The sequence below is a fragment of the Ambystoma mexicanum genome, chromosome 9 (assembly GCF_040938575.1).
Source record: "Ambystoma mexicanum isolate Mex_15411 chromosome 9, UKY_AmexF1_1, whole genome shotgun sequence".
NCBI classification, from domain to species: Eukaryota; Metazoa; Chordata; class Amphibia; order Caudata; family Ambystomatidae; genus Ambystoma; species Ambystoma mexicanum.
Window position 1 is genome coordinate 962,300,060 of NC_090931.1, and position 27,580 is coordinate 962,327,639.

General features: G+C 43.5%; 1 protein-coding gene across 5 annotated transcripts in view; it reads left to right on the forward strand.

Annotated features, from left to right (window-relative positions):
- Nucleotides 1-27,580, forward strand: part of UBR3 (ubiquitin protein ligase E3 component n-recognin 3) — a 2,710,065-nt gene that overhangs the window by 750,932 nt on the left and 1,931,553 nt on the right. For all 5 annotated transcript variants that reach the window (XM_069616177.1, XM_069616176.1, XM_069616178.1 and 2 more), the window contains exon 17: nt 4,343-4,427. In XM_069616177.1, coding sequence (XP_069472278.1) covers nt 4,343-4,427 — 85 coding nt within the window. The remainder of the gene's footprint in view (nt 1-4,342; nt 4,428-27,580) is intronic.

Consider the following 27,580-nt stretch of genomic DNA (forward strand, 5'->3'; position numbering starts at 1 on the left):
TACGGCCCCTCAAGTGCTGCCGTACTTACTGTCGCTGGCCAAAGCTGGACTGGCTCACGCCTCCATAAAAATACATCTGGCTGCCATCTCCCGATATATCAGGACTATGGGAGGGGCGTCCTTGTGGTCTCATCGCTTGGTAAAGGAATTTATGAAGGGACTATTCCGTTCATTCCCGCCAGTGAAGGCTCCTGCCCCGGCGTGGGAACTTAATGTGGTGCTGACCAGGCTCATGGGAGCCCCATTTGAGCCTATGCACTCGGCGCCCTTGAAGTTCCTGTCATGGAAGACGGCGTTCCTCGTGGCCATCACCTCTGCACGACGAGTGGGAGAGATTCAGGCCCTATCTTGCAAGCCTCAGTACTTGACTTTTCTTGACACAAGTGTAGTGCTTCGGACGCACCCCTCCTTCATGCCCAAGGTGCCGTCGGACTTCCACCTCAACGAGCCCTTGGTGTTACCAGTTTTCTTCCCGTCGCCTTTGACCCCGGCCGAGAGCACTTTGCACTCGCTGGATGTAGCTAGAGCGCTGAAGTTCTACGTGGACCGCACAAAGTGTTTTCGGAAGACGTCACAGCTATTTGTGAACTTTGGGTCTGTGAATCAAGGGAAGGCTCTCTGAAAGACTTCCATTTCCAGATGACTCTCCGGCTGCATCATGCATTGTCACCGGTTGGCAAACCGACCGCTGCCCGGCCGTCCGAGAGCCCATTCGACCAGAGCGATCGCTGCTACCACGGGGTTCCTGTCTGGTGTACCCCTGCTGGACATCTGCAGGGCTGCTACGTGGAGGTCGACACACACCTTCACAAGATTCTACTGCGTCGATCGGGACTCAAGGGAGGAGTCCAGGGTCGGCCAAGCAGTGCTGCGCAACCTGTTCGCTTAAGGTGAGCCTGGTGAGGAGGTAAGAGATGCTTAATGTTGAGTTGTTGTATTGCTTAATGTTGAGCCTGTTGCCACCTCCCGTGGTTGTGCATGTGTCATACTGCTATGTATTCTTTTATTCATGAGTATGTGAATCCATGCCAGGCCACATGCCGGAGAAGGAACAAGTTACTTACCTGTAACTGTTGTTCTCCAGCATGGGTCTGGCATGGATTCACATGCGAACCCTCCCACCTACCTCTGCGGCTCTTCACTTGGTCATACTGCCACTTGGCGTGCTACCAAATCTGAGGATGGCTGCCAGAGGCGGGGCTCGGGAAGAGGGCAGTCATTGGCTGGGGGCAGTATGACCCAGAGATCAGTGATTTGTTACTACTAAGAAAGACAGATCAGAAACGAAACTGATACTGATTTTTTTCTTTACCAAGGATTCCCAGCCTGACGACAGGGAATATTCATGAGCATGTGAATCCATGCCAGACCCATGCTGGAGAACGACAGTTACAGATAAGTAACTTGTTCCATCTCAAACCCACCTCATGCAAAGGTGACATCTTCTGCGCTTCACTCTTCAAAGAGTATACCTCCACCTTGGCTCCCTGGGTAACCAGATTTATAAATTGTTCTTTCCAAAAGTCTAATGTACTGGGAAATAGCAGAGGCATGGGTCACGCCATTATTAAAAAAAGACAACTTGGACCCTGCAGAGGCCGGAAATTACCGGCCTTAACAAATGTCCCTTTCTTGTTAATACTGGATAAACGTGCAGTATCAGGCATTTGTAGAAAAAGGCTAGATTTTAGCTGCCCAGCAACCCGAATTATGGGACTGAGTCGACCTTACTCGACCTTGAATCACATATTGCTGGCCTTATTGATGGGGATAATACAGCACTACTTCTGTTATTAGATCTATCTGCCAATTTTGATCTTGTTGATCACCAACTTTTGGCGGATAGACTATCTACGGTAGGCAAATGCTCCCACTCAGCTACAGCGTGGTTCAGTTCATTCTTGGGTTCCAGAAGTATGAATGTTACTAAGGATAACGCCAAATCCAACAGTTCTACTGTCACCTGTGGCGTACCCCAGGGTTCTTGTCTTTCCACGTTGTTATTTAGTGTTTACTCAAGACTTCTATGTGTCCTCTTGGCTAAAATGGGCTTTTATTTAGCTAATTATGCCGACAACACACAGATTGTCTTCAAACTCTTGGCTGTGTATATTGATGTGTATATTGATGATTCGAAGTACATGACTCACATTTCTACTGAGATTCAAAAGTGAATGGCCTTGAACTCATTAGCTCCAAGCTTCTTTTTCTGGACTCACAAAAATTGAAATATCTTGATGCTGGTTACGTCAAATTTGTTATTGCCCAACATCTCTGTCTCTAAAACTGTTAAGACTCTGGGTGTTTTCTTTGACCCCCAATTAACTTTCTATTGGCAGGTCAGTTATCTTAAATCATCCTGTTGCTACTATATACAACTTCTTTGGCAGACCCGCCTTTTTCTGTCTAAAAGAAATCTCGCTATGATAGCAGCTGCTAGCATCAATTGCATATTAGATTATTGCAATAGCCTTTTAAGACTAACAAACAAATTGCAAATAATCCAGAATGGGGCCGTATGTGCTGTCTGCGGTCTCAAACGCAAGGCACACATAACGGAAGTCAGAAGGAGTTTACATTGGTTGCCCATCAAACACAGACTACAGCATAGGAGCTAAGTCACAGTATTCAAGTGTCTTCATGACGAAGCTCCCGCTTATTTGATAACCAGGATTACGAAGAAAACCACTGAACGATTCCTGCGTTCCAATGACTCCATTTGTCTGACACAACCACCTCCCACCCTCAAGAGAATGGGTGGTTCCAGTGTCAATTCCTGGGCACCCTCACTGTGGAATGCCCTCCCCAAAAGTTTAGCCAATAGTGACTCCACGGTCCTCTTTAAGAAGCACCTAAAAACCTTCTTGTTTGATGCTGAATGCGGCTGATCGATCTTATCTGATCTTCTCGTTTCTCTACAAGCTTTCCTCGTATGTTTCTTCCTCTTCTATATGTGGTTTTCTCTCAGGGTCTTATTTCTTGGTCTTCTCTCAAACGTCTTTTATGTGATCTCCTGTGAGCGCCCTGAGGTCTTCGGGTTGGTGGCGCAATAGAAAAACTAGATAGATAGAAAAGGAAAATTGAAAGATATGAGATATGGGATTGAAAAGCAGAGACTTGGTCGGATCAGGAATGGGAACGAGGGGGGCTTTGGGGATGAAGGGGGAGGAGGAGGAGGAGGAGGGGTGGGTGCGCGGGTGGGGGAAGGGATCTTTGCAGGATTGCCAAAGTTATTACTTGGAGATTTACTGTCTTATTCATGACCCTTGCACAGTGGCTGTGTAGCCATGTTTTTGTTATGTTTACTAAAATCTCAATAAAGTTGAATAAAAAAAAATACATAGGTTTGATTTCAATGTAGTGGCTATGGACATTTGGGAGGGATAAGGAATGTGGGGGAGTAGCAACATTCATTGGGCTGTAGCCGAGGTGATTGTCCTTATCCCCAGAGGGGGAGTACCACGTCCAACAACCTTAGGGGGACCACTGGGTAGCAGCTGCACCTCCCTAGCCTCATGGAAAAGGATCCCCCTTGGGAGAAGTGACAACACCTTATGAATCGTCACACCTGCAAGGGGCAGAAGAGACCTTGTGTAAGGGGAGGGTCCCGGAAGGAAAAGGAGACCGATTGCATTTTGGGGCGATAACCATTCTGACCATTATTTTGTTTGGGAGGGTCCCATTTTCATGTTAGTTGTCTCTTCTTGTAACAAATTCCCAAATAAAAGTGCTGAACATATGGTCTTTGCCTACTTTTTGGTTCAAGGCCTTCGACAACACACGTGTGTGTTCCTTTGCAAGGGACACACTGTGACTGAGCACATATTCCCCCATGACACCTATTTTTTTCCATATGACTCTGAAGCTAGAGGTGTATTTCAGAAGATGAGGAATCTAGAGCATATCATATCCATTAGACAGACCTTTACCCAAAGTGTAAGTAACATGTTCTTTTTCGTGCTTTATTACACTTGACTTGCATTATGTGCCAGGCTTTTCTAAAGGAAGTGCCCGCAGTTCAGCATTTGCTTACATGTAAACACAGATGAAAAATGTAAATTAACTGTTTCTTTTTTGATTTGCTTTCTATGCACTGTGAAGAATTCCCTGAAAACTCGGCGCTAAACATAATTTGTTAGCAATTATTGCAAATTTATTGCAGATATCTTATTTTAAACATAGGTGCTGGGTCCCTGGGTATATTTGCTTGTACTACTTGCAGTAATTGTTCTGAGCTTGATTATTTCTCATCTTCTGATACCAGTGTTCTTAACTTTAAATTATTTGTATTACCCATTGCAAAGGAATGTGGTTAATGTTTTGTGATTATCTTTTTCCACAGGAATGACAGATGATGAGATCCTCAGAGCGGAAATGATAGCCCAATTGTGTATGAACGATAGGACACACAGTTCTTTGCTAGATCTCATATCCTTTACAATGAGTATGTTAAGTTCTTAATTTTTTTATTTCATATCAGGCGGTGACTCATCACCCCTCATTGATTGTTAACATGCTTTTACGACCAGTGCGCAAATTACGAAACTGCTTTAGGTTTGTTGCATTTACAATGGGTGGTAAATACACTAGATTATATTTATTAATATATGTTCAACCACTATATGATTCAGGTGCAAAATCTTACTGCTGTTCTTACAAATGGCAGCAAAGTGTTCTGTAGGTTACATTTAGTCCCTCCTGACAATCTGTGTGAATTCTTGGCACAAACGCCTTTCAGAAGTAATAACCACAATCGGCGGCGCCATTTCCAAAAAACCATCCACTGCCCAAGTAGAAACGGTGGTGGTATTGTTGGAATTCAACTGCCTGTATTCCAGAAATAGCACTTCATCCTCTTTCACCAACATTTTGAGGATGGAGATCGATAATGTATCTGTACTGATAATGAGGGGGGTTCTGACACTCATTTGTACAATTTTTTCCTTCACCGTTGATGGGGATGGGGAACATTGGTGGATTCTCAGGGTAAGAATCCACCTTGAGATCCAGAGGTTTTTACCCATTATGGGACTTGCCAAACTCTTGCTAAAATCATGAACCAAAGTTTGAGACCAATGAGAATAATTTGAGTTTCAAGCCAGCCAATTCTAGCCCTCAACCGTCAGATTTATTTCAGGCTCTATAAAATGCCAAGCTGATTTACTGGCCTTTGATGGTTTTGCTAGGGCTAAGGAAGGAACAGGGTATGTGCACAATTCAGGAGAAGGCGAAGAGAGCTGGAGATAGACGGAGACTGAAAAAGGGGTTACAAAAGATCATATGGCTTTTATATGCTAATGGTCTTGTACTACTCTCAAACACCTAAAGGCCTGCAAGAATTGCTCAATAAATTAGATTCTTATGTCTGCAATAACAATCTTACCGTCAATGTGGACAAAACGCAAATAGTGATGTGTCAAAGAAACAAGAATTCAAAAATGATAAACTATCAGTGGTATCTTCAGACCACTCCATTAAAGGTTGTCCCCCACTATAAATATTTAGGTTTACCATTTGCGGGGTCCGTGAAAAACCAGATTTATGTTGACACTCTGAAGGCCAAAACAATGACACTCATATCCCAAGCGAAGATTATATTGCATAAGTATGGCCGATTTACATCAACCCACGTTGTTACCTTTTTTACTCAGAAAGCAGTGCCCATTCTTTCCTACAGAGCGGATACCATATTACCGAAACCTAGACAATTTTGGCACCGTTTGGAAGGAAAATTTTGGACGGCAGTGTTCTGCCTACCTGCTTGTACTCCCATTTGCTTTCTCAGATATGAATTGGGCTTGATTTCAATTTTTGGGCGGGTACTTTGGAAGATGTGCAGTTTTTATCGAAAATGCTTATTGGGAGTAAACTCAACCAACATCTTAGGCATAGTAGCGGCGTATATTTGCTCATTAAAAGACGAGTTTCTGAAAAAATGGGTTAAAGTCATCTTGAATGCGCTTGTTGATGCTGATATATCAATTGATTTGTTACTCACTAATCCTGAAAAAGCCAAAATACAATTATATCGTTATGATTGGATTATGATTCAACAAGTTATGTAGATTTAGATATAAATTTGTTTCCACATAACAGATTTAAACAAATGGGTCATTATCTCATTATCTCATAAAATGGCCATCAGCCTTTGTTCTTTCTGAAATGCTGAGATTACGCCTGAATTTATGCCCGACAAATCAAATTCTGGCGAGACGAGGTATCATCTCTAAAAATCACATTTTTTGTCGATTTTGTAAAAATCCAAGGCAGTCAGAGACTTTATCTCATTTGATAGTTGAATGTCCTGCACTCTCTGGTTTACGAGAACATTACTTTCGAAATGTATTGCAACTCTTCTGTGCTCATTCATCTTATGAAATATGGAGCTCCTTAATCACGAGCAACAGAAATGTTATACATATTGCGCTTACGCAATTTATAAAAACAATTTTGCCATGTGAATTTGCTCCTAAGGAAAATTGAGAAATCATATTTTCATATGCACTGTGTAACAGATTCTGTTCAATCCAAATATGACTCCAAATACTTTGAAACATTGTTTCTTTTATGAAAACTGTTTCTTATCTCAATTAATTTTGTTCAAATTTGCTTTTAATATGTATTAGCATGGTGCTTTGCTCTAATAGTGATTTTGTCTGTACTGCTGTATCAAAACGTTGTAGTGTATCTTACTTTTGTTCTCTAATATTTTTATTTTTTTTGTCATGAATTGTTTTTATTATGCTGTAACTTAAAGAGGAATTTTGGGTTGAAACTTTCAGCCAAACTAAAAAAAAAAAAAAAAAAAAGACTGAACGTGTTTATTCATATGTGAGTGGTTTTCCCATGTGACTTTTTAAAAATGTATTCCTTTTCTTACCCTTAGTTTACCCTTTAATTTGCTTCCCTTTTCCCTTGATTTCCTTTGTAACCTTGATTTTACATGTTGTACTGTTATTGTGGTGATGGACGCAGAACAGCACTGTTTTTTTGCCCATAGGGGTGATGCATAGCAGCCTATTCATATTAAACCGAATCGCTCAACATAGAGGGTTAAGGTGCTGCTGAAAGCAGATGGTGGTGCTATGAAGGTGCTGGTTGAAGAAGCCAAGTTTGCTGTTGTCGTGGATGTAGGTTGTGTGCTAGTACAGCAATGGCAGGTGGCAGAGCACGAGTAGGAGAAGGTGACTGAGACAGGGGTTGTTTTGGTGCAGGTAGTGGAGGAGGCTTTGGTGGAGGAAGCTGTGTAAAAGGAAGCTTTGGTTGGGCTGCACCGTTGGTCATAAAGCATCTAAGAAGACAGAATGTGTGGTTGTTTTACAAGAGGTAGCTGAGGAGGGGAGGAAGAGAGGTTGTTTAGAGGAAGCTGCCAAGGAATGTGGTTAGGCCTCGGTTGCAGAGTTGAAAAGGTGGGTGTAGGCAACCTTTACAAGGAAAGGAGAAGAGCCAGTAGAGTGCTTCATTGATCCTGCCAATCACATGGTCTTAGATATAGGGCTACTTTTCTTACCCAAAGGTAAAACCTGCTAGGGAAGGATTGCTTTGTGGTGGTCAGTTGTGTGCAGGGGTGGGGGGGGCGCTATTTCCCAAAATTGGGGTTCTAATGTATTGCATCCTCCCACAGATTACTTATTTTAGATATATAATTTGCAGTGGCTGCTCCGTTCGGAAACTCGAACAGCAGGGAGATTAGTGTAGTTTAGTAGTGTGTCCCACTTTCTTCGAAACACTACATTTTCATTGTCCTCATTCCTGCCCCTCCTAAATCTTTGGGATATAAGAGTTGTAGGGACTGCAATGCAAACATTTGTATCACAGACCCTCACAATATTTGCTGTGGTGCCTGGGGAATTATCGTGATTTTGAGCATTATGGTTCCTGTCAGGACATAGACCCCAAAGCTCTTAAGGTGTGGACTGTGAAGTTGGCTTTAGGCCCTCCACCATTCAAATCCCTGGGCACCACCCCCTCTAAGAACAAATGCTTGGAATTGGAGACAGAATGTAACTCCTGATACTAAGTCAGTCATAAAAAGCAGAAGGGGGGTCTACCTCACTCCTATTCCTCACACAATAAGAAAGAGATGTCTCTTCCAGGGAGAGGAGAGCAATGATTCAATGGGCTTCTCATGGGGTAAGAGATCATTTCTCTCTAAAAGTGCATCCAAAGAGCAATGGGAGTTGTTCACAGGCAAAATGCTTGACCAATTTGCCAAGGCTCTGACACTGACTGTTCTGATTGACTGTCTCATCATGCTCTTTCTCGACCTTGCCTCTTGACGTAGCTAGTACGAAGAATGATGCTATGAGTAAGAAAGTGTTGACATCAGGCAATACAGCTCTCAAAGCCATTAATACAGCCTGCGTGGTTGCAAAGTACACACACTTGGTATAGTCAGTGGTATTGGAGGCCACAGACCATCCCCCAGAAGGTGAGGTACAGGAAGGCTTCTCAGCCATGGTCATTGATGGTAAAGATGTCAGGCTTTGCAGTCTGAATTGGATAAAACTGACTGTGTGGGCAGGTCCATTTGTTCTGCCTGCATCCTGAGCTTTTCATAAATGAGATCTTCTGGGTTTGCCCTGCACATGTAGGCAAAATTACTTGACATGCCACTTGACAGGTCTAGCTTGTTCAACATGAAGGCGGATGAGAAGTTCAAATACATGAAGAACTGGTCTTTCATCAATCGGGTTCATTTGCCAGGAGACTGCATTTCAAACATTTGACATGTTCATAGGGGTCGAGTGCAATTCAGAACAGTGAAAAGGATCCAAAGGAGATACTGATGCCCAGGAAGTTGTAAGGTGGTGTAGAGGTGCACACAAAGGCTAGTTACCCTGCAGCATTAGTGCCTGAGCGCCCATCTTGGTGAAACCACTTTGATGTCCCCTTTCCCCACACCTTACAGGCCTGGGTTGTATTTCTAAGCATGTGCAAGATTGGCAAGCAACCACTTCAAGTGTGTGGGTTCTGCCGCTTTTGAAAGAGGGATGGTGCCTTCCTTTCATCAGGAGAAAATCCCGCCCACCCCCACCCTCCCCCGGATCGGATGCAACTTTGCTGGATTCTCCTCAAGCCCCATACCCAGTCCTCCTACAAGAAATGTCTTCCTTTTTGGCCAACAAAGCAGTTGAGCTGGTTCTATCTTAGGAAATGAGAATGAAGGGAAGGGAAGGGAGGATACTTCTTGTTCAGAAGAAGGATGGGGGGAGTGTTGCGTCCCATTCTCTGCCTCATGGACTTGAACAAGTTTCAGAGAAAAAACATGTTCAGAATGGGGACAGCACTGAAACAGATTTTTCGGGGCCAGGATTAGATGGTGTCACTGGACCTCCACTACTCTTATTTCCATGTGCCAACTCATCCAAAGCACAGGAAGTTCCTGAGTTTCATGGTAGTTCAAGGTCCTGGCTTTCGGGTTCACCAGTGCCGCAAATGTTTTCACCAAGTTCATGTCCATAATGGTGGTCTGTCTCTCAAAGGACTAACTTCACATTTTTCTTTATCTGAATGACTGGCTCATCAATGGCCGTGTTGGATCTTCTCAAGCCTACTTGTTAGCTCGTGCCCAATTTGGTCTTTCTACTAAATTTAAAAGTCACAGCTAATACCATCCCAGATCCTTCAATTCATTTGAGCACAGTCATGGACATTATGTTGGGAATGTTCGTCCCCCGCCCCACCCCTCAAACACAGTTAGCAGCATTGTACAGATGGTGGACATGTTCTACAACATACGCAGGTATTCCGAAAAGTGTCCCACTTATCCCTCCTTGGGGAGAAGGAACAACTCCCCTAGATTAGTCACATACCTCAGGAACTTCCTAACTATCACAACTCTATCCAGATGTTAGTGGTCTAATGGGTGACGGGAATTTGCATTGTATACACTCAGCCTCTCTTCCAAACAGCTTCTTACACTCCTCTCTCTTGCACTTCCTAGTGTTCTTTTCCTACTGCTCTCCTCCCCCTAACTCTACACTCCTGCTCTACTTCTAGTCCCTATGTCTTCCTCCTCTATCCCCCTGATGTCTCACTTTCTCTAAACCTTGCCTCCACCATCTGATATCACTACTACCTTCATTATACTCCTTCTCCCTCCTCTGTTACAAATCCATCCACCACACTACAACTCACTCCTTTTTTTAAATGTTATTTTATAGTGTGCTAGAGTTTTAAAGAAAGCTTTTCACACTCACAACATAGTAAAAAAGTAAACCGTTTGCATTTGTAGAATACAAAAATAAAATTTGAATTAGTAAAATACAAAAAACAGAAGTACACTTCGATCCACAAGAGCACAGGTGATCCAGATTCTATCATACATCATAAAATATGCATGAAAATTCATCATATCACAAATACTGGTTAAAATAAATTGAGGAAAAGAAAAAATATCCTTACCAAGATCCTCTTTACAATGTTGGGTCTTTATAGCCCTAGACACTAATTTCAGAGTGGCAATGATTACCTGAACCACAGCAACTTCAAAGAGGTCTGAAAGCCCACCAGATAAGTGATTCCAAAAGCATGTGTTGTCCAATGTCTCACATAATCTGACAAAGGGGCAAAGGTGCAACAAACTAATGTTAAGAGTGCCAGTGCAATTACGTAACAAATGCTTTCAAGACTGTGGTGTTCCCACAGTACCTCACAATCTACTGATATGGGAGTGAGAAGATGGCTTAGCTCGAATATATATATTTCTGAGGCTTGTGGAATGTGCTTAGATCACATGCTGTGCATAGGCCGACATCTAGTGGAAGCTGCAGAGTATTAGTTTGTTTTTCGAAACTCAAAAATGGGCGTCGACATAGGGCGTGCCAGGAATACTATCCCTAGTGTGACGTCCACTGTACCCATGATCCCTCCCGCGTGTAGGACCCTCAGGTTGTTTTTTTCCGCCATACTTGTCGAGTTGTTTTTGCTCTAAAGCACAGTCTTTATGCAGTCTACATTTTGGGATTCTTTCTTTCAAGGTTCTCTATCCAATCAAACTCCCATCATTTTTTTTTACCCTCATTGGGTTGGCAATTAGAAGAGCCATGCTGGCATTACCCATTTCAAGCAGCAGCTGTCATTTCTCTGATAGGCTAGACCGCATAAGGCAATCCCTGGAGAGCGGAACATTCTATAGGAGCTCAAACATGGAGCCCATTAAGGGGATGATGATTTTACGATATAGGTTTAACATATTCCACTGAATTCTAGATTTTAAGGAATGTATGCCGAGCTCATATCTAATAACAGATATTATAACCGAGTTTAGGAGCAATAATGATTTCCTCCATAGAAAGCCCTCCAATCTTGTTACAAAGGGCCATTCAGCCAAATGCCAAAGCTCTAGGACATAAACAAGGCTTGGAACAACTTTTCGTTTATCGAATTTGACATAGTGCAAACACGAAAAACAACACTTAAAATACTGTACTGGCATCGCAGTTGGGATGCAAATAGAACTTTTGTTTTGACCACGGGGAACAAAAGGTGCCCTCTCGGCTTCTCAAAAATATCTGATCCGAGAAATTTAAAGTGTGACACCCTTTCAATATGTCGCCCTCTAGCCACCACTTTAGACACATTTCTTATAGAATTTGTGAAGTGGATTATTTAACGTTAATCACCAACTCATTTTCTAGAAGATGTTTATATAAAGTGTACAAGGCACGCTGAAGATGCACAGCAGTTTGATTGAAGAGAAGGATATCATCCACATAGGCAATCCACTGGATCTGCTGATCTGCTAGTTTTGCAAGGCACATTCTAACATTAGAAAAAAACCTGATCTGAGATATTTTTTTTTACATTTTTTTAAAATGTGCTTCAGTTCAAAAATGAACTTTTCACATCAAACACAATAAATATCAATTCTTAATATCCCAAAAATATACATATTATATAAAATCGACAATTCCATCTATACTAACCACATCATTAAGACTAACCAATTCATTAATACAGTATAATGCGCCAAGCATACTATGACTCTACAGCGATTCCATTCCTAATTAAATAACCAATATGTTATATCTCACACATAATGAAGTTACATTTCCTTTCTACCCCGACTCTCGATTCAACCAGCTGGCAAATGTTGTATAATGCTATGTTTAGAAAAATTGATTTAGCATTTAAGCATCTCTGCCAAAAGGACTCCTCTTTATAATAATGATGTGTTATTTATATAGCGCCTCAATCCAAAGCGCTTTACAGAGCACATATTTACATACAGTATCACCCAACCAAAATTGGTACTCCTTTATCGACGTCGGAAGGATGAAAGGCTGAGTTGGCCTTGCCGGGATTCGAACCTGCGACCTGCAGATCACGCTCAGGTCGCAGCAGCGAGCGCGCAACCTGCTTAGCTATCTTACCGGCTTTATCCACTCGGGGGATCATGTGCACATTTCCCAAGAAACATTATATATACATTCCCCAGCGTGAGTCATCTGGTAAGAACGTGCCTGTTAGTCTCAATCATATAATCTATTTTACATAATCGGCATGATCTAGGGGAGTGAACAAGTCCAATTCTTGTTCCAGTAACAGATAACGTTGGCAACTGGTTAGTGAGTAGCAGAGTGAACCTCCTTAAATGTGAGGATGGTCACGCAATCAAATACATTTGCGGCTTCATTTAAGAATGTATAATTCCCACGTATTTAGATAATGACCTCTCCTTGGCTATGTGTATATTTGCGATTTCCATTCCCATATGTCAAGCTTTGCTATAAACAATTTCCGCAAACAGACAGTCACAGTCCCAATCGGACACCCAATCTACTTCTTCAAACACCTTATAGTTAAGTTTCACATATTCTTTCAGTGATGATACTTTTGATACTTCATTGAGGGCCATATTTGTACCCAGAGGATTAAAGAAAGGACATCAGGGGTTCTTCATGGTTTTAATGTATAAAACACTATGTCTAGGTTAAAGTGTTCCCAATAAATAGCGCAGCCCTAGCTCCAGCCTAATGGCTTCTATTGGGACACATGGGGCCAAACCCAACATTATCCGCCATATTTTGGCTTCAATAACATCCAGCCATTTTAAATTACATGTAAAACTAGCTTCCGACCCATACAATACGGCTAGATCCAAAGATTGATTCTATGCTAAAATCCCCACCTTTAATGTGTACCTAGCTGCCTGCTCCGCAAATGATTTAATCAAAGTTAGAAGAGCATTTGCTCTAGTGTTTTAACCTGCAATTCAATTGGAATCCTTGAATGTTAGCGTTTCCTACCATTTAACACAAACAGTTATATGATGTAACTTGTTCAATAGGACCAACCAGCAATAGCAAAATACAATGGGTATCCCTACTAACTCAAAATACTTAAACTAAGTCTTCTCCAGATTTAATTCCAACCCATTCTCATTTGCATATATGCATAGTATATGGACAGCACACTTCATCTCAGTGAATGTGTGGTCCAACAGGACCACATTATCTGCATATGCCAGCCAACTGACATGCCTGTTGACAATTTTGGGGGCCCATTTTTTAGCATTAGCCAATTTTCCTGGTAGATCTATCAGGTACAGGTTGAATATATACCTCGTGCAGGCACCCATGCTGCTAAACCTGACCTGAATGCTAGTATCTTCATGGAATTGTTTAATAAACTTCAACAAGCACTTGTATAGACTCTAACTCTCCAACTTCTCCCCCAATCAGGATCTTTTCACTGAATCAAAAGCTGCTTTGAAATTGATTAATAAAATCTACAATGAAGGATACCTTAATAACAAGCATTATGAATAAGTGCGTTAAGTAACAGTATATTGTGAGTCGTAGCCGAGCCTGGACAAAACACTGTCTGAAAGCAGCTCAATATATTATTTTCATCTGCCCAGTACTGTAATTATTTCTGTAAAATAGAAGCAGAATCCTTCCCTGTAACATCTAGGAGTGACAGCAACTTGACATTTCTTGGCCGATGTACAAATTAAAGAGACGGAGAGCAAGAATGCAGCCTTGTCTCACACCACTAAGGGTTTGTATCCAGTCTGTTAGGCTCCCATGATTATCTCTAGCCTGACCCTTCCTGAGGAGTTAGTGTGCAACGTCATTATTATATCCCACAGAATGAGAGAATGACCTCAAGCAGCCAACGTATCCCATAACCTAATCCTGTTGACCATGTCAAACGCTGTGGAGAGATCTAGGGTTGACACAAAGGTAGATTTGGAAACACCCTCCTCCTCACTACAGCTACCACTCCACCGACCTTTTGACTCAAACTTCATTCTTTCAATCACACAAGAACTTCAAATCCACTCCTTTCACTTTCTGTCCTAGCCATGTTCATTACCCCCTCATGCACACTCACAATGCAGTATCACTTGCAATTACTAAGTAAATACCTCATCTGCTCCAGAAAACGCCTGAAAACTCTGCTTCTCCTTTCTTCTTCCTGCTGGTCTCTTGGTCTGCTACGTCCACCTCCTCTGTTCTCACCCGAACTACCCACACCTTCTTGTTGCCCTTTTTATGCCCCCACTTCCTGCCATTGGGTCACTTGCCTTGACCAATCTGACACTGTCTCCCCACCCCCCCCCCCCCATAGGTGCTACAAGCAGAAAAGATGTTAAATAGTGGGTTAAGCCCCACCCCTTATTGCTGTGCTGGCCCACCATGGAGCAGTGGTGGTGGCATAGGAGTACAATTCGTGTAAGGGGGTCTTGCTCTAGGCTACCCATGAATAAGTTCTGTCTATTGTAGTATGTGCCCCATTGTTTAGTCTCTGGTGATCTAGAGAGCCAAGCGCAGACTGTGAGTGTTTGGCACTGAGGGTTGTGAGGCTCCTCTTTCAGCCGCATAGGTGTTGTAATGCAGGATTCCTCTCTGTCTGTGGGGTCAGTCTCTGGCAGTGGAATACAGCTCTCAACTGCCTACCCTCTCAACTGCCACTGTCCACCTCAGGGGTAGGAATGGCTCTGGATTTCTCCCTGGTTAGCCTCCCACCCTCAGCTGGGGGGTCTTCCTACCCCTTCTTGACAAGGCCAAATTACTAGACTAGCCTTGTCACACTGCTGAGAGGCTAAGGTACGGTTAGGCAAGATTTGGGAGACTACAGCAACCTTGACCTCCCGGCAACAGGAACCCAACCTTTGGTATAAGTCTGTACTACACAGGTTGGTAGTGTGGCTGAGCAGCCAGGCTTATCTCAAGAGGGGTCAATGCGAGCAGTAGGTTTGTTACACAGAAATTCACATTGACACGTATTCAAAAAAAGAAAAGTACACAAGGTTTCTTGATTAAACAATTATTAATTTAACAGTCACTTCAATAAGCCTTCTTCAGAAGGGAGCACTATAAAAGCAACACACAAATACACTTCAAAATACACACTCTTAGTTTCTCTAAATTAGCAAGTACCGATTAGGGATGGCACACAGAATGTTCCTACACCCTGATGTGATTTAAGTAACTAGGACACTGTGGACATTAATATATCACTGGTACATTTAGAGCAATACTGAGTTGGTGTCAAAAGGGTTGAGAGCTATGTGGAGAGAATATTAACATCTCTGGGTGAAAACAAATTGTGGGAGGCCCCTCAAAGTGTAAATATCAAGGCCCGTACAAAAATTTAAGATCTGATGGAAGTGACATCAAAGGGCCGCTTGGTAGAAGCGGTCAATGAACTACAAGTGGGCCCGGAATGCCTCTCACATAAAAAGTTAGTAGATTTTGAGAATTACCTTGATCAGTGTTGATCCATCCATGAGAGGGGTCTGTGCCTAAAGTTTAGATTGGGGATATTACTGTTGGCACCTATTATGGAGCGTTGGAAGTTGAGCGACAGTGAAGACTCTTCGCTCTGCGGGGCTACAAATGAGGCAATTACCCACTTCCTCTTGCTCTGCCCAAAGATGCTCAAGTTTAGGAGTTTATATTTATGCCTGATATTTATAGCAGAGGGACTTAGACTAGAGAGGGACTTGGACTAGAGAGGCAGTGAGTTCCTGTAAATAAACGGCTCACTCACATGTGGTGTTTGCCACATCTCGCTATGTTTTTAGCAGTTGGAATCTTAGAGATAGGAAGCTGACCAGTATCAAAGACAACACAAAGGAAAATTAATATTCCATCTACAGAATGAATTGTGTAATATGGTGGCTGTTGGTAAGAACATTATTTTAATCCATTATAAAAACCTATTTAAGATAATAATGATTGAGCTTTTACGTTTTTGATAAGTAAATACTATTGTATATTACCTCTGAAATTAATTTTTATGAATTTCTGTATTGTAGGTGTTTATAATGAAAGTAATTTAAAAAAAAAAGAATTGTTATGAAATTGGATGCTTTTATGACCTTATGTTGAAATAAAGCTGTATTGATGATGTTTCGCATGTGCCATCTTCTCCACAGTTTGAGGTTTGCTCTAAACCGGAATATTATGCGCACCAATCCCTCTAAGTGCCTTTTTTTTATTGGAGATACTTTTGGCATGCGGTTGGGCAGTGCCTTTTCTCTTTAGAATTGTGTGGTGAACATTCAGCAAATTAGATAAACGTTTCAGTCCAGCCTTCAGGTCATGCCTTTGGTCTTCTTATAGCTCTTTGGTTTCATGACCTTATGCATTATTCTTGTCCTAGAAGTCAGGCTGCACCTTAAACCCTTCCAGAGGCTGTTTTTATGCCAATGGTCCCAATCTGGGGGCTGTAAAACAGAACCTCTCCAAGTCTCAAAACCGATACTTGGCTTCACTTTCTGGGTCCTCAAAGGCAATTTGCTGAGATGAGTGAAGCATTTTCGCTATGCCTGGTCCACAGGTCACTGTCACTGTGAGTACATGCCCCTGTCTGATGAGACAGAGTTCTCACCTGGATGAACCTAAAATGAGCAGATGGTTGACCCTGGCAGAGACCACGGAGCGCATTAATCTGTTTGAGATGCATTTCTTCAGATTGGCTTTTGTAGTCTTACTACATGTGAAAGGGGCCCCTAGGGGTCCCTTGCGATATGGAAACAAGGCAATAACCATACACGAAAGGATGCGCCAGACACCAGGTTCAAATTCCCAATGCTAGGGTTTATTGCAAGCAAAAATAGTCCCAATTGGCCAACTGTGGTCTCACGCCCTGCAACGTGTATTTTCTAGACCTCGAGGGACGCAAGAGAGCGAGTTACATACATCAGTTACATATATACAAAATGCATATCATACAATCAGCTATGTCATGTTTAACACCCCCCTTTTATTAAGTTTCTTTGAACTCTGGATGATGATGGACATTTCCGACGAGTATGACAATTATGACACTTTCGATATCTATTCTAGTAACAATGTGCAATTTAGAAAGTGCAGAGGCATCTTCTAGTTGTTGAACAGAACACGGTGCTTCTGTTCATGGAAGCAAGCTGCACACTGGGGAAGAGCCACATTCAAAGCTTTGCTATTTATGAGGTGCTATTCCTGTCCTGGGAGCCGACCCCCTCTAAAGGGTTTTGTGAGGGGGGGGCGTAAGAAGAGCATAATTCAAGCCTTTAGCTGCTTTATTCTAACATATTCTACCACAGTACGAGACTGGCTGGCAGCTGTGAAATGATTAAATGCCCTGCAGCTCTCCCTCAAGGCTACAGAGAGGGAGCGTGGGCATTCCTTTCTGGGCTACTCATGAGGAGTTTCAACAAACTCCTCAGTCCCGCGACCTTGCCCTTTCATATTCAGACAACAATGTTAACAGTTGAGCAGAGTAAGCAGAATTCGCAAGAATTGCAAGCTGCAAAGCAGTTTTAGACAGAAAGCAATGAGCAATGGTTAACAAGCAAAATGGCGATTCTTGCTACGTTTAAAATGGCCGCTTGTTCGTCAAGCATAGCAGTCTGTATTTCTATAATTCTGTACATAAGACGGTTGGCCTTCGGCCATCAAGATACGTCTATCATTCAAATGAAGGGTGTTCACTTTTGCAGATTGACAAACCCTCCTTTTGGCCGTATGCCAAACGTCTTATTCATTCATTGTATCCTCCTCTGATGAGGATAAGTCTGGGGTATCTATGTCTGAACCTTTCATGCTATCATGAGCATCATCTTCATCATTAATGTCTATAGCCATGAATTGTTTTACTGTTTTTGTTTCATCAGTGTCTCTGTTATTTCGGTCATGCGTTTGTTTTCCTCTCGACACCATGTGCATACATCCCTTAGTACATCCCTCAGTTGTCTCAGTGCAAACTATTGGTAGGCATTGTATGCAACAGCAACATGTTATGAATATACCAAGTACCACCATTAGTATCGAAATTAGCTTCCATCCCCAGGACCGCAATAGTCCCCACAACCAGGATCCTATCCCCCAACCCCCTTCTTCAGTAGAGAGTGTGGAACTAAGGACATGTAATTTCCGGATTGCTTTAAATATCGTAGGGGAGTAATCGTCTATAAACACACAGCATGCAGTTTTTACGAGTTTGCAAACTCACCCACGATCAACTAATATTATGTCAAGAGCCATTCTGTTTTGTAGTGCCATTAGTCTTATTCCTTTCTCTTCTAACGTCATATTCAATAAAATATCCGTTGTTAAATCTATTGTATTTTTTTATATTCTAGACAGTTTTCTTATATTATAGGAATTTTCTATTTGAGCCAAGAATGGTATAAACGATTTGGCTACATCTATGGCTATCATTCCATCTTCACTACTCCTTTGAGTTCTACCTTTTGTTCGTCTGGCTACTTCTGCTGTCTCCAAGAGGAACACTCCTGGAAACGGTAGACCTAGGTAGCATGTACCTCCCAAGTTCCTAGGTAACCATGGATATGCTTTTGCCCCACATATAAAGTAAACAGGGTCCCCTACGTACACAGGTTCTATTTCGTGCTTTGAAACCATTGTGTTCAGGCGGCTGCTAAAAGTTCCTACTTTATAGGACCCTTTTTTCTTTAAAGATAGGGGAACAGTTTTGGGGCTGTGATCCACTGTATAGGCAGGGGGCACAGCATCTTTATTCCATTCATCCCTCAATCGAAATGTCATTACTGATGTTTCTTCTTTTGGCGGGGTCGGTCTATTCTTCCTATGTAATCTATCTAGTCTTGTTGTCTTTCGTGTATTTTTACTCATGGGATCTGGTGAAAACACGTGAGCTTTGTGGAGTATGGAACAACCCACAGGTCTCATTATCACTTCCTTAAATTCATTCATATTGGTCTCATCTAGCTGACCCGTATTACTCTTGTTCCATTTCCCAAAGAACATTGCACTCAACGATAATTCACATGAATAAACCAACGATAACGGTTGTACATACCAGCCTATCCCTTTCCCACCGTGCTGTGGTAAATGGGCACAAACCCAGCAATCTTTTTTCTTTAAAACCGCATGGGTCATGTTCATTATGAGCAACAATGTATTGTTGCCATATCCTTCTGTCTTTCTTCCATTGGGGACAAAGTACCAGTGATTACATGAACCGGGCTTTCAGTAGCTGCTTTAGGCAAAAGTGTTTCTAATGGGTGTGCAGACTCCAGGAACCATAGTGTAATAGCTATTATTGTTGGTACTACCATACTTGGAGAACACAGGACCAATGTCCAAATCAGTACCTTATTCCTTTTACCATGCTTTTTCCCTAAATTTACAGTCTCTAAAACTATCATCTTTTCAGCAGGGGTGCAGGAGGAGGCTAAAACTGGTCTTGATTTGTTCATCATCATCATCCTTCTTCTTGCTGGTAAAGTTCGTCGCAAATGTCTCTCGTTCTTGATGCCAGAAAAGTTCAACGAAAATGTCACAGTTCAATTCTGCCAACCCCTTCACAGCCTAGATCACTTATCCACTCAGAGCAAGATTAGTCTTTCTTTCTCCCACTGCTCAGACGATTTCTGAACAATTCTTTATTGATAGAGTACTATGTGCGTCCAGCTTGTCCTGCTCTGGCTCCTGACACATTTACTTTATTATAAGCGCACCGAGGAGCCGAGAGTCTTGAATTGTCCGACTTGCACAACTCTCACACTTCTCTACTCTACGCCCCTGGTTCCTACTCCGTCCGTGAGTGGGACCAAAGGCAAAAGAAAAGCACCAAAGATCTGTGGATCACTTTGCCTGTCGAGGCCGCAAATTATACAGTTTCACTCCTGGTATTGTATGATCCATGAATAGTGCCGTTGCACTTCCAGTATCAGGCTCGGTGTCAGCCTGCGGCACAATGATGGGTAGCGATGAGCGCCGTGGCAATGTAGTTTCTTTCTTTGGCTTTGGTGCGTTTGCAGAAACTGGCGGGCGCCAAAGCGGTACACGCGTTGTTTCTGCTGGTGTTTGCAATGCAGAGTTTGTGTCGCTCGGCAGTGATGTTTCTGCTGAGCAACGTTGGGGCACTTTTCGCCCTTTCCCCTTTCTGGCAGCCTCCTCGGGCTCTGTTTCGAGTTTCACTTCTTGCTTAGGCTTTGTTTCATCTTTCACTTCTCGCTCAGGCTGATGCTGTGGCAGTGGACTGGCAACAGTTTCTTTCGTTTCCGAGACCGTTTCCCTTCTCTGGTCGTCAGAAGTTGTCAGCAGTCATGGGAATCTTTTGGCATGTGTCGCATGGATCCATGCCTTGCGACCGTCCACTCGAATGGCCGTTTGCGTCGCCAAAACTACTTGGTAGGGGCCGCGCCACCTGGGTGCTAATGCTGTCTTCCGCTCAAAGTTCTTAATCAGGACCCAGCTTCCAGGCTCCAGCGAGTGCCCCGGTCCGGTGTATTGCACTGGTAACGTCTCCTGCACCTGTTGATGAATCAAACGCAACTTCTGCATTAAAAGGCCACAGTACGTGCTTAACACAGGATGCTCGACCTCACATAATCTTTTGGGCTGCGGTGCGCACCATACATTTGCCGGTCTCCCCATTATAATTTCATATGGGGAGAGCCCAGTTTTAGCCTGCACAGACGTGCGCATGCACAATAGCGCTAGGGGTAATGCACCAACCCCACTAAACTTGCTCCCAGCACAGATTTTAGCTGTCTTTGACTTTAAGATACCGTTATGTCTCAACAAGCCCGGCAAAACTGGGATGCCTGGAACTGTGGAATCGTTTCTCTATCTGTAGACCTGCACAGATCTGTAGTACTACTGCGCCCACAAAGTGTGGGCCGTTATCTGACCACAGGACACGGGGCAGCCTGAACCGGGAGAAATACTCTTTCAACATTACTTTTGCCGTTGACATGGCAGTACAGTCTTTTAAAGGATATGCCTCCACCCACTTGCTAAATGCACAAATCGCCACTAACACATATTTGTAGTCCTGGCACCTTTCCATCTCTATGAAATCAAAATGGATCACCTCGAATGGCATGGAGGGTGGGCCGAAACTACCTACTGGAGTCACGGTTCCCTTCCCTACATTGTGTTGCAGGCACGTAATACAATTCTGCACTAGCCTTTCTGCATTCTTTTTTATGTGCTCATTTTTCCATACTGTGGATAAATGCTGTACCATCTTCTTCGCGCAAATGTGGGTAGGGCTATGTGCCATTGTAACCATTGCGGTTACGGAACAATTTGGCAACATCCAGTTCTTGGTCTCTTTGTCCACCCCACATCCTTCCAAATCTAACTCAGCAGAGCCCTCAGCCCACCCCTGAATCTCTTCAGTCGTGGCCTCAGCCTGCATTTCTTTGACTGTGGCAACTCCATTCTCTATCATACAAGGTACTTCCTCTGTTTGTACTGTCATCATTCTAGTACTCAAATCAGTGGCTGTTTGTTTCGCAATCCTGTCTGCAAATGCATTTCCCTCTCCCACTTTGCATGTTAACTTTTTATGCGCCTCGCATTTTACTATAGCTAGGCGCTTTGGAAACATGAATGCAGACAACAATCGTACAATCAAAGGGCCATGTGATGTCAAGAGGCCCCTCTCAGCCCAGAGTCGGCCAAAGTTATGAACCATGCCAAAGGCGTACTGGCTGTCAGTATAAATATTCACGTTCAAATTCTCAGAGATTTCAAAGGCTCGGGTCAGTGCTATTATTTCTGCGGCTTGTGCCGAATTGTAGGGGATTCTTCTGCTTTCTACAACACTCTTGAGTAGTAATTGCATATGCGGCCGTTGATGTGCCATCAGGTAATTTAAAACAAGAGCTGTCACAAAACAACTTCCCATCTGACTCTTTCTGTGGGATGTCGCTCAAGTCAAGTCTTCCCTTTGTTTCTTCTTCAGTGACCATTAAACTATCATGGGGTGGTGATTCGTTGTCACCAATTTCTGCTATGGGCAGTGGCATTAATTCTGCAGGATTCAGTGCGCTTCACCCCATAATTTGGATGTGGGGTGCAAACAAGATGAGCTCATATCTTGTTAGTCTAGAGGAGGTGAGGTGTTGCGTCTGTGTTCTGTTTAATAGAACGTCTATGGCATGTGGCACCATCAGAATTAAAGTGCCCCAATACCATTCCTTCCGTTTGTTTCACTGATGCAGCAGCCGCTGCAACAGATCGCAAACATCGTGGTAGTGCGCGCGCGACAGGGTCCAGTGTGGAAGAATGATAGCCGCACGGCCTAGTTCTTCCACCTTGTTCCTGTGTCAAAACCGCCAATGCACATCCTTCACTCTCACTCACAAATAGTCTAAAGATCTTTTTATAGTTATGAGCGCCTAAAACTGGCGCAGCACACAATGCAGCTTTCAATTGCTCAAACGCTTTCTGACATTCCTCATCCCACTGTAAAGGCATCACTGCATCCTTTTTAGTTAATTTTATCATCGGCTTCACAATCAACGCAAAATTACTGATCCACTGCCGACAATAAAAGGCCATGCCTATTACAGCTCTCACTCCTTTTAGAGTTTTTGAAATAGGCATACTAGAAATACTTTCTATGCGTTCTGGTGCCAATCTTCTCCCTTCTTTCGAAAGTAGGTAACCCAAATAAGACACCTCCTTTTGATTATACTGGAATTTCTTGAAACTTGCCTTGTGACCATGGGTCGCTAGGTGTGTCAATAGTAATATAGTACTTTCTTTGCAGATCTCTTTTGTGTCAGCAGCTAGTAACAAGTCATCTATGTACTGCAAGAGTACGCAACCTTTGGGTAATTCTAACAGGTCTAGCTGCTTTTTTAGCGCTCTGCTGTAAATACTCAGGCTTTCTGTGTATCCTTGTGGAATGTGTGTGAATGTGAATGATCGACCTCCTAGAGTGAACGCAAACAGAGATCTACTGCTTTTATCCACTGGAATGCTAAAGAACGCGTTCTTCAAATCAACTGCACTAAAGTATTCTGCAGTGGCCGGTATCATTGTCAGTATTGTTGTGACATCTGGGACCAAAGGGAATTGTGGATCTACCACTTTGTTCAATGTGCGCAGATCAATTATGAAACGATATGGTACTTCATTGCCTCCTTTCTTGTAAACTGGAAGAATCGGGCTGTTGCACATGCTACCTGCAATTTCTTCAACCACCCCCAATCTCACCAGGTCAGTAACAATACTCTTTAATCCCTTCTCACCTTCAACAGGAATTTTATACTGGGGAATTCGGGGTAATGTGACACCTTCTTTCAAAGTTATTTTTGCTGGCTCTATTTTCAAGCATCCTACATCGTTATCATGCATTGCCCACAGACAGGTTGGTACTCTACTTAGCTCTTCTGGTAACGCTTTTGACATAAATTCCGTAACCGGTGCATCGTGAGGCCAAATCGTGAGGAACACCCCATCTGGCGTACAATGTATAACTGCCCCCAATTTTCTCAACAAGTTTAATCCTAGCAAGTTCTCCCCACAATTTTCTGTCAGAATAAATGGACACTGTTCCGTAAATGGTCCTATTGTAATTGGGACAGCTTCGGACATGGGGTTAATTACTAGTGTAGCTGCGAACCCTACAGAAACATTCTTTTGCCCCGACAGTGGGATCTCCGGAACCAAGTGGTGGTCTATCGAACACTTCTGTGCCCCTGTGTCTACAAGGAAACGGTGCTCCTTATTCCAGACTCTCATTTCTACATAGGGTCCTCTCTGATTCACTGGAATAGACACTGGTTCCGACCCCTGAGTAGGCTGTCCTATTGCGAAAATAACACATCGTCCGACGTGTAGTCACCGCTGCTGCTATAATACGTGTTTGGCTGTGTATCAAAAATATTCCCATTTCCCCCTCGGTGTCCTCCACTCTGATCATTTCTCTGTTGGCCCTGCCCGCCCTGATTTTGGTTCGGAACACTTTGGTTCAATGCCTGGTTCTGTTGAGCTTGGTTTTGACCATAGGATTGGTTTTGAGTACCTCCATGGGTATATCCCTGTTGCTGCTGCATGCTATTTCTGCTTGGGCCATTTGACCCCTGATGTCCTCTATGAGGCCTTCTCTGGCCAAACCCACCTCTATTCTGTAGGTGCGGGCATTGCGTTCGCCAGTGTCCTTCCTCTTTACAGTACGCACATTGATTTAATCCCAATGACAACCCGTGCATATTATTCAAATTTCCCCTGCCTTGTGCATTTCCTCTACCTCTATTGTATCCAATTACCTGCTGGAGTAACACCCTCGTTTTTAAATTTACTCTATCCTTCATCTCTCTTTCTTTCGCCACATTTACCCTGTTCTCGTAATATTGGGCTATGTGTAATATCTCACTCACCGGTTTTGCTGCCCAGGCACTTTCCGACGCCATTAACATATCTTGAATTGGTAATATTAGTCCCCTCACATATTTATCAAGAAATAGCCTTTTCCCCGACTCTGTGCTCACATCCTGCCCACTGAAGTCTGTGAATACTCCTTCAAATCTATTGAAATAATCCGTTACTGGCTCATCCTTGCCCTGTACACATGTAGTTAATTTGTCCCACTGAATCTTTTTTTCTGGAATTATTTCCCTCAATCTCCGCATTATCCGTTCTGATAGATTTGCCATGCGGGTTCCCGGATTTTCCCCTACTTTTTTATTTTTGTCCTCCAATAGTAACTCCGCCCATGTGGCGCCAAAAGCCCCCACGTCATCTACCGTCCTTATCTGTTTCCATATATCTGCTGGCAAAATGACTGGGAAAATCAAATCTATAGTAAGCACTGCTGATCTCAAGGTTGACTCTACTTCCTTGTAGAAACCTGCTGGATTCTTTCTTATATCGGGAATCGTCTGTTTCATAGTAGTCACCTCTTGCCTGGAAAAGGGGTCATGCACATACTGGGCGGTGAAATGGGCTGGTGTTACCTGCGCCCCTACTGTTCCCGTCGCAGGGACCTCTACTTTTGGTAGAAACGTGGGCAGAACCTCTCTCATTGGAAATGCCCCACTCCCGATCCCTCCCCCTTCTCTTAGGTTCAATAGTATTCCTAAGTCCAGTGATAGGCCCGTTTCTCCTGTACTTTGCTCAAATGCTCTCTTGTATACCGCTAGTATCTCAGGTGGGCTAGCCTCATTGTTTTTATATCCTTGTCTATCAAATGTTCAGCCATCGATTGCAGTGCCTTTCTTTTCATTGGCATGGAATATTCGTCAAATATGTCATGTATGACCATTGTTGGGATACTAGCATTCAACACCCACTTTATCGCTTCCCGTATACATACTTTTAGCTTGTCGCCCCTCTGTACAGAGATGACATTGAATGTCTCTGCTGTATGTATGGTTCTACCGTCCCTCTCCCATCTCTTCTAATATCCCAACCCCTGTAGCCCGGTGCAGCAATCATTTCAGCATAATCATTATGCAACTCATTTTTAAGATCAAAAAGTCCATTCACATGTTCCTTTACTTCTTCATCTTTTATTCTACAACATGCTAATTGGTTCAAATCTAACAACCGTTGTGGCAGTACTTTCTCAAGTAACTTTTTCCATTCTCCCACCAAAAATTTTCCCATGTGTTCCAACACTACCTGTCTCTCGTTGCTTCTTCGGTACCCATATAATGAGGCCAATGCTGCCGTCCCATCATTTCCTTCTATGTACATTTCTGCCTGTTGCTGTAATTCAATCTTTCTTTCTTTGCTGATCGCGCTGCGAGTTACCGGTCCAAATCCTGTTCCTTCAGCCCCGCCTCTCGCCTCCCCGGTCTCAATTTCGACTTCGGGAGGGGCGGATGGTGCTGAATCTGTGTCTGGAGCGGGAGGTGCGGATGGGACAAGTGACACAGGTGGCATCTGTGAAGGGCCTTCCTGGGTGCTAGGAAATTGTGCGTCTGCGGTCTGCGCTTGTGGGAGGGCTTGAGCTGTGGTTGGGGCGTGGGTTAATGCTTGCGTGAAGGGAAGTGCTTGGGCTTTGGGAGGGGGTATGAGAGCCACTGGTTGGGCCTGCGCAGTCACTACTGGCGTGTTTGGTTTCGATCCTGGTTTTGGGCCTCGACCCGTATGGGTTAGCAAATGTTCCATTAATTCGTCTGCTATGTGTAGTTCCTGCTGCAGGTATATTCCTTCTATGTTCATTTGCTCACGTCTCCCTTCCTGTCTTAGACTTGCCGTCCACTCCTCCTCCTCCTTTTCTTCTGTTACCTCAAGCTTCGATTTGTGCCTACGCGCATGCTTCTCTCTACTCCTAAGTCGGAGCATTGCTTGCCTCCTCCAATCTTTGATAGTCTCAAAAGCTGCGGGTCGCGCTTTTTTTCCTAATCAGCACCCTTTCTAGGTTATCTATCCTCGCAATCTCAAAGCTACCATTAATCGGCCACTGATGGTCCTGTTGCTTTCTAGTTTGCCTATGCCAAATTTCACAAAATATTATCGCACCCATACCATATTTTGCATACATGTCATAAGCTGGCGTTCCCCCAGGCGGTGCACTTTGGCATTTTCCGGCGACTGTCTACCGCAGTGGAAAAGCCCCGCTAAAGTGGACAGTACTCCAGGCATGTTTTTAACATTCCCCTTGGTTAACTATCCTTAACCTGGATGTTTGAATTTGCAAAATCAACACTCTACCAAAAATCAGGTTTTCGTTTGAATCGGGGAATGACTCACCTGATAAAACAAGTCGCCTGTCCTGACGCAAACCTCTCCCAACGTCGTGTCTGCGCTTCTCTGGCTTCTGCCTCGTTTCGGGACCCTCGCCTCCTTTGCCCTCTGGCCCGGTATGGCGATCAGGGATCAGATGTGTGCAGATCTGCGGAAGGAATCTCTCCTCACTTCTACAGGGCGCCCCGTACACCTCTTGATCCCGGCTCGATCGTCCCTTCCTCGCCGTTCTTCCGCCTTTACTCCGTTACAACATATACGATGGGCAAAGTGGGGGAGGGTCCCTATTCGGGCGCCATCTTGATATGGAAACAAGGCAATAACCATACACGAAAGGATGCGCCAGACACGAGGTTCAAATTCCCAATGCAAGGAAAAATAGTCCCAATTGGCCAACTGTGGTCTCACGCCCCGCGACGTGTATTTTCTAGACCTCGAGGGACGCAAGAGAGAGAATTACGTACATCAGTTACATATGTACACAATGCATATCATACAATCAGCTATGTCATGTTTAACACCCCCCTTTTATTAAGTTTCTTTGAACTCGAGATGATGGACATTTCCGACGAGTATGACAATTATGACACTTTCGATGTCTATTCTAGTAACAATGTGCAATTTAGAAAGTGCGGAGGCATCTTCTAGTTGTTGAA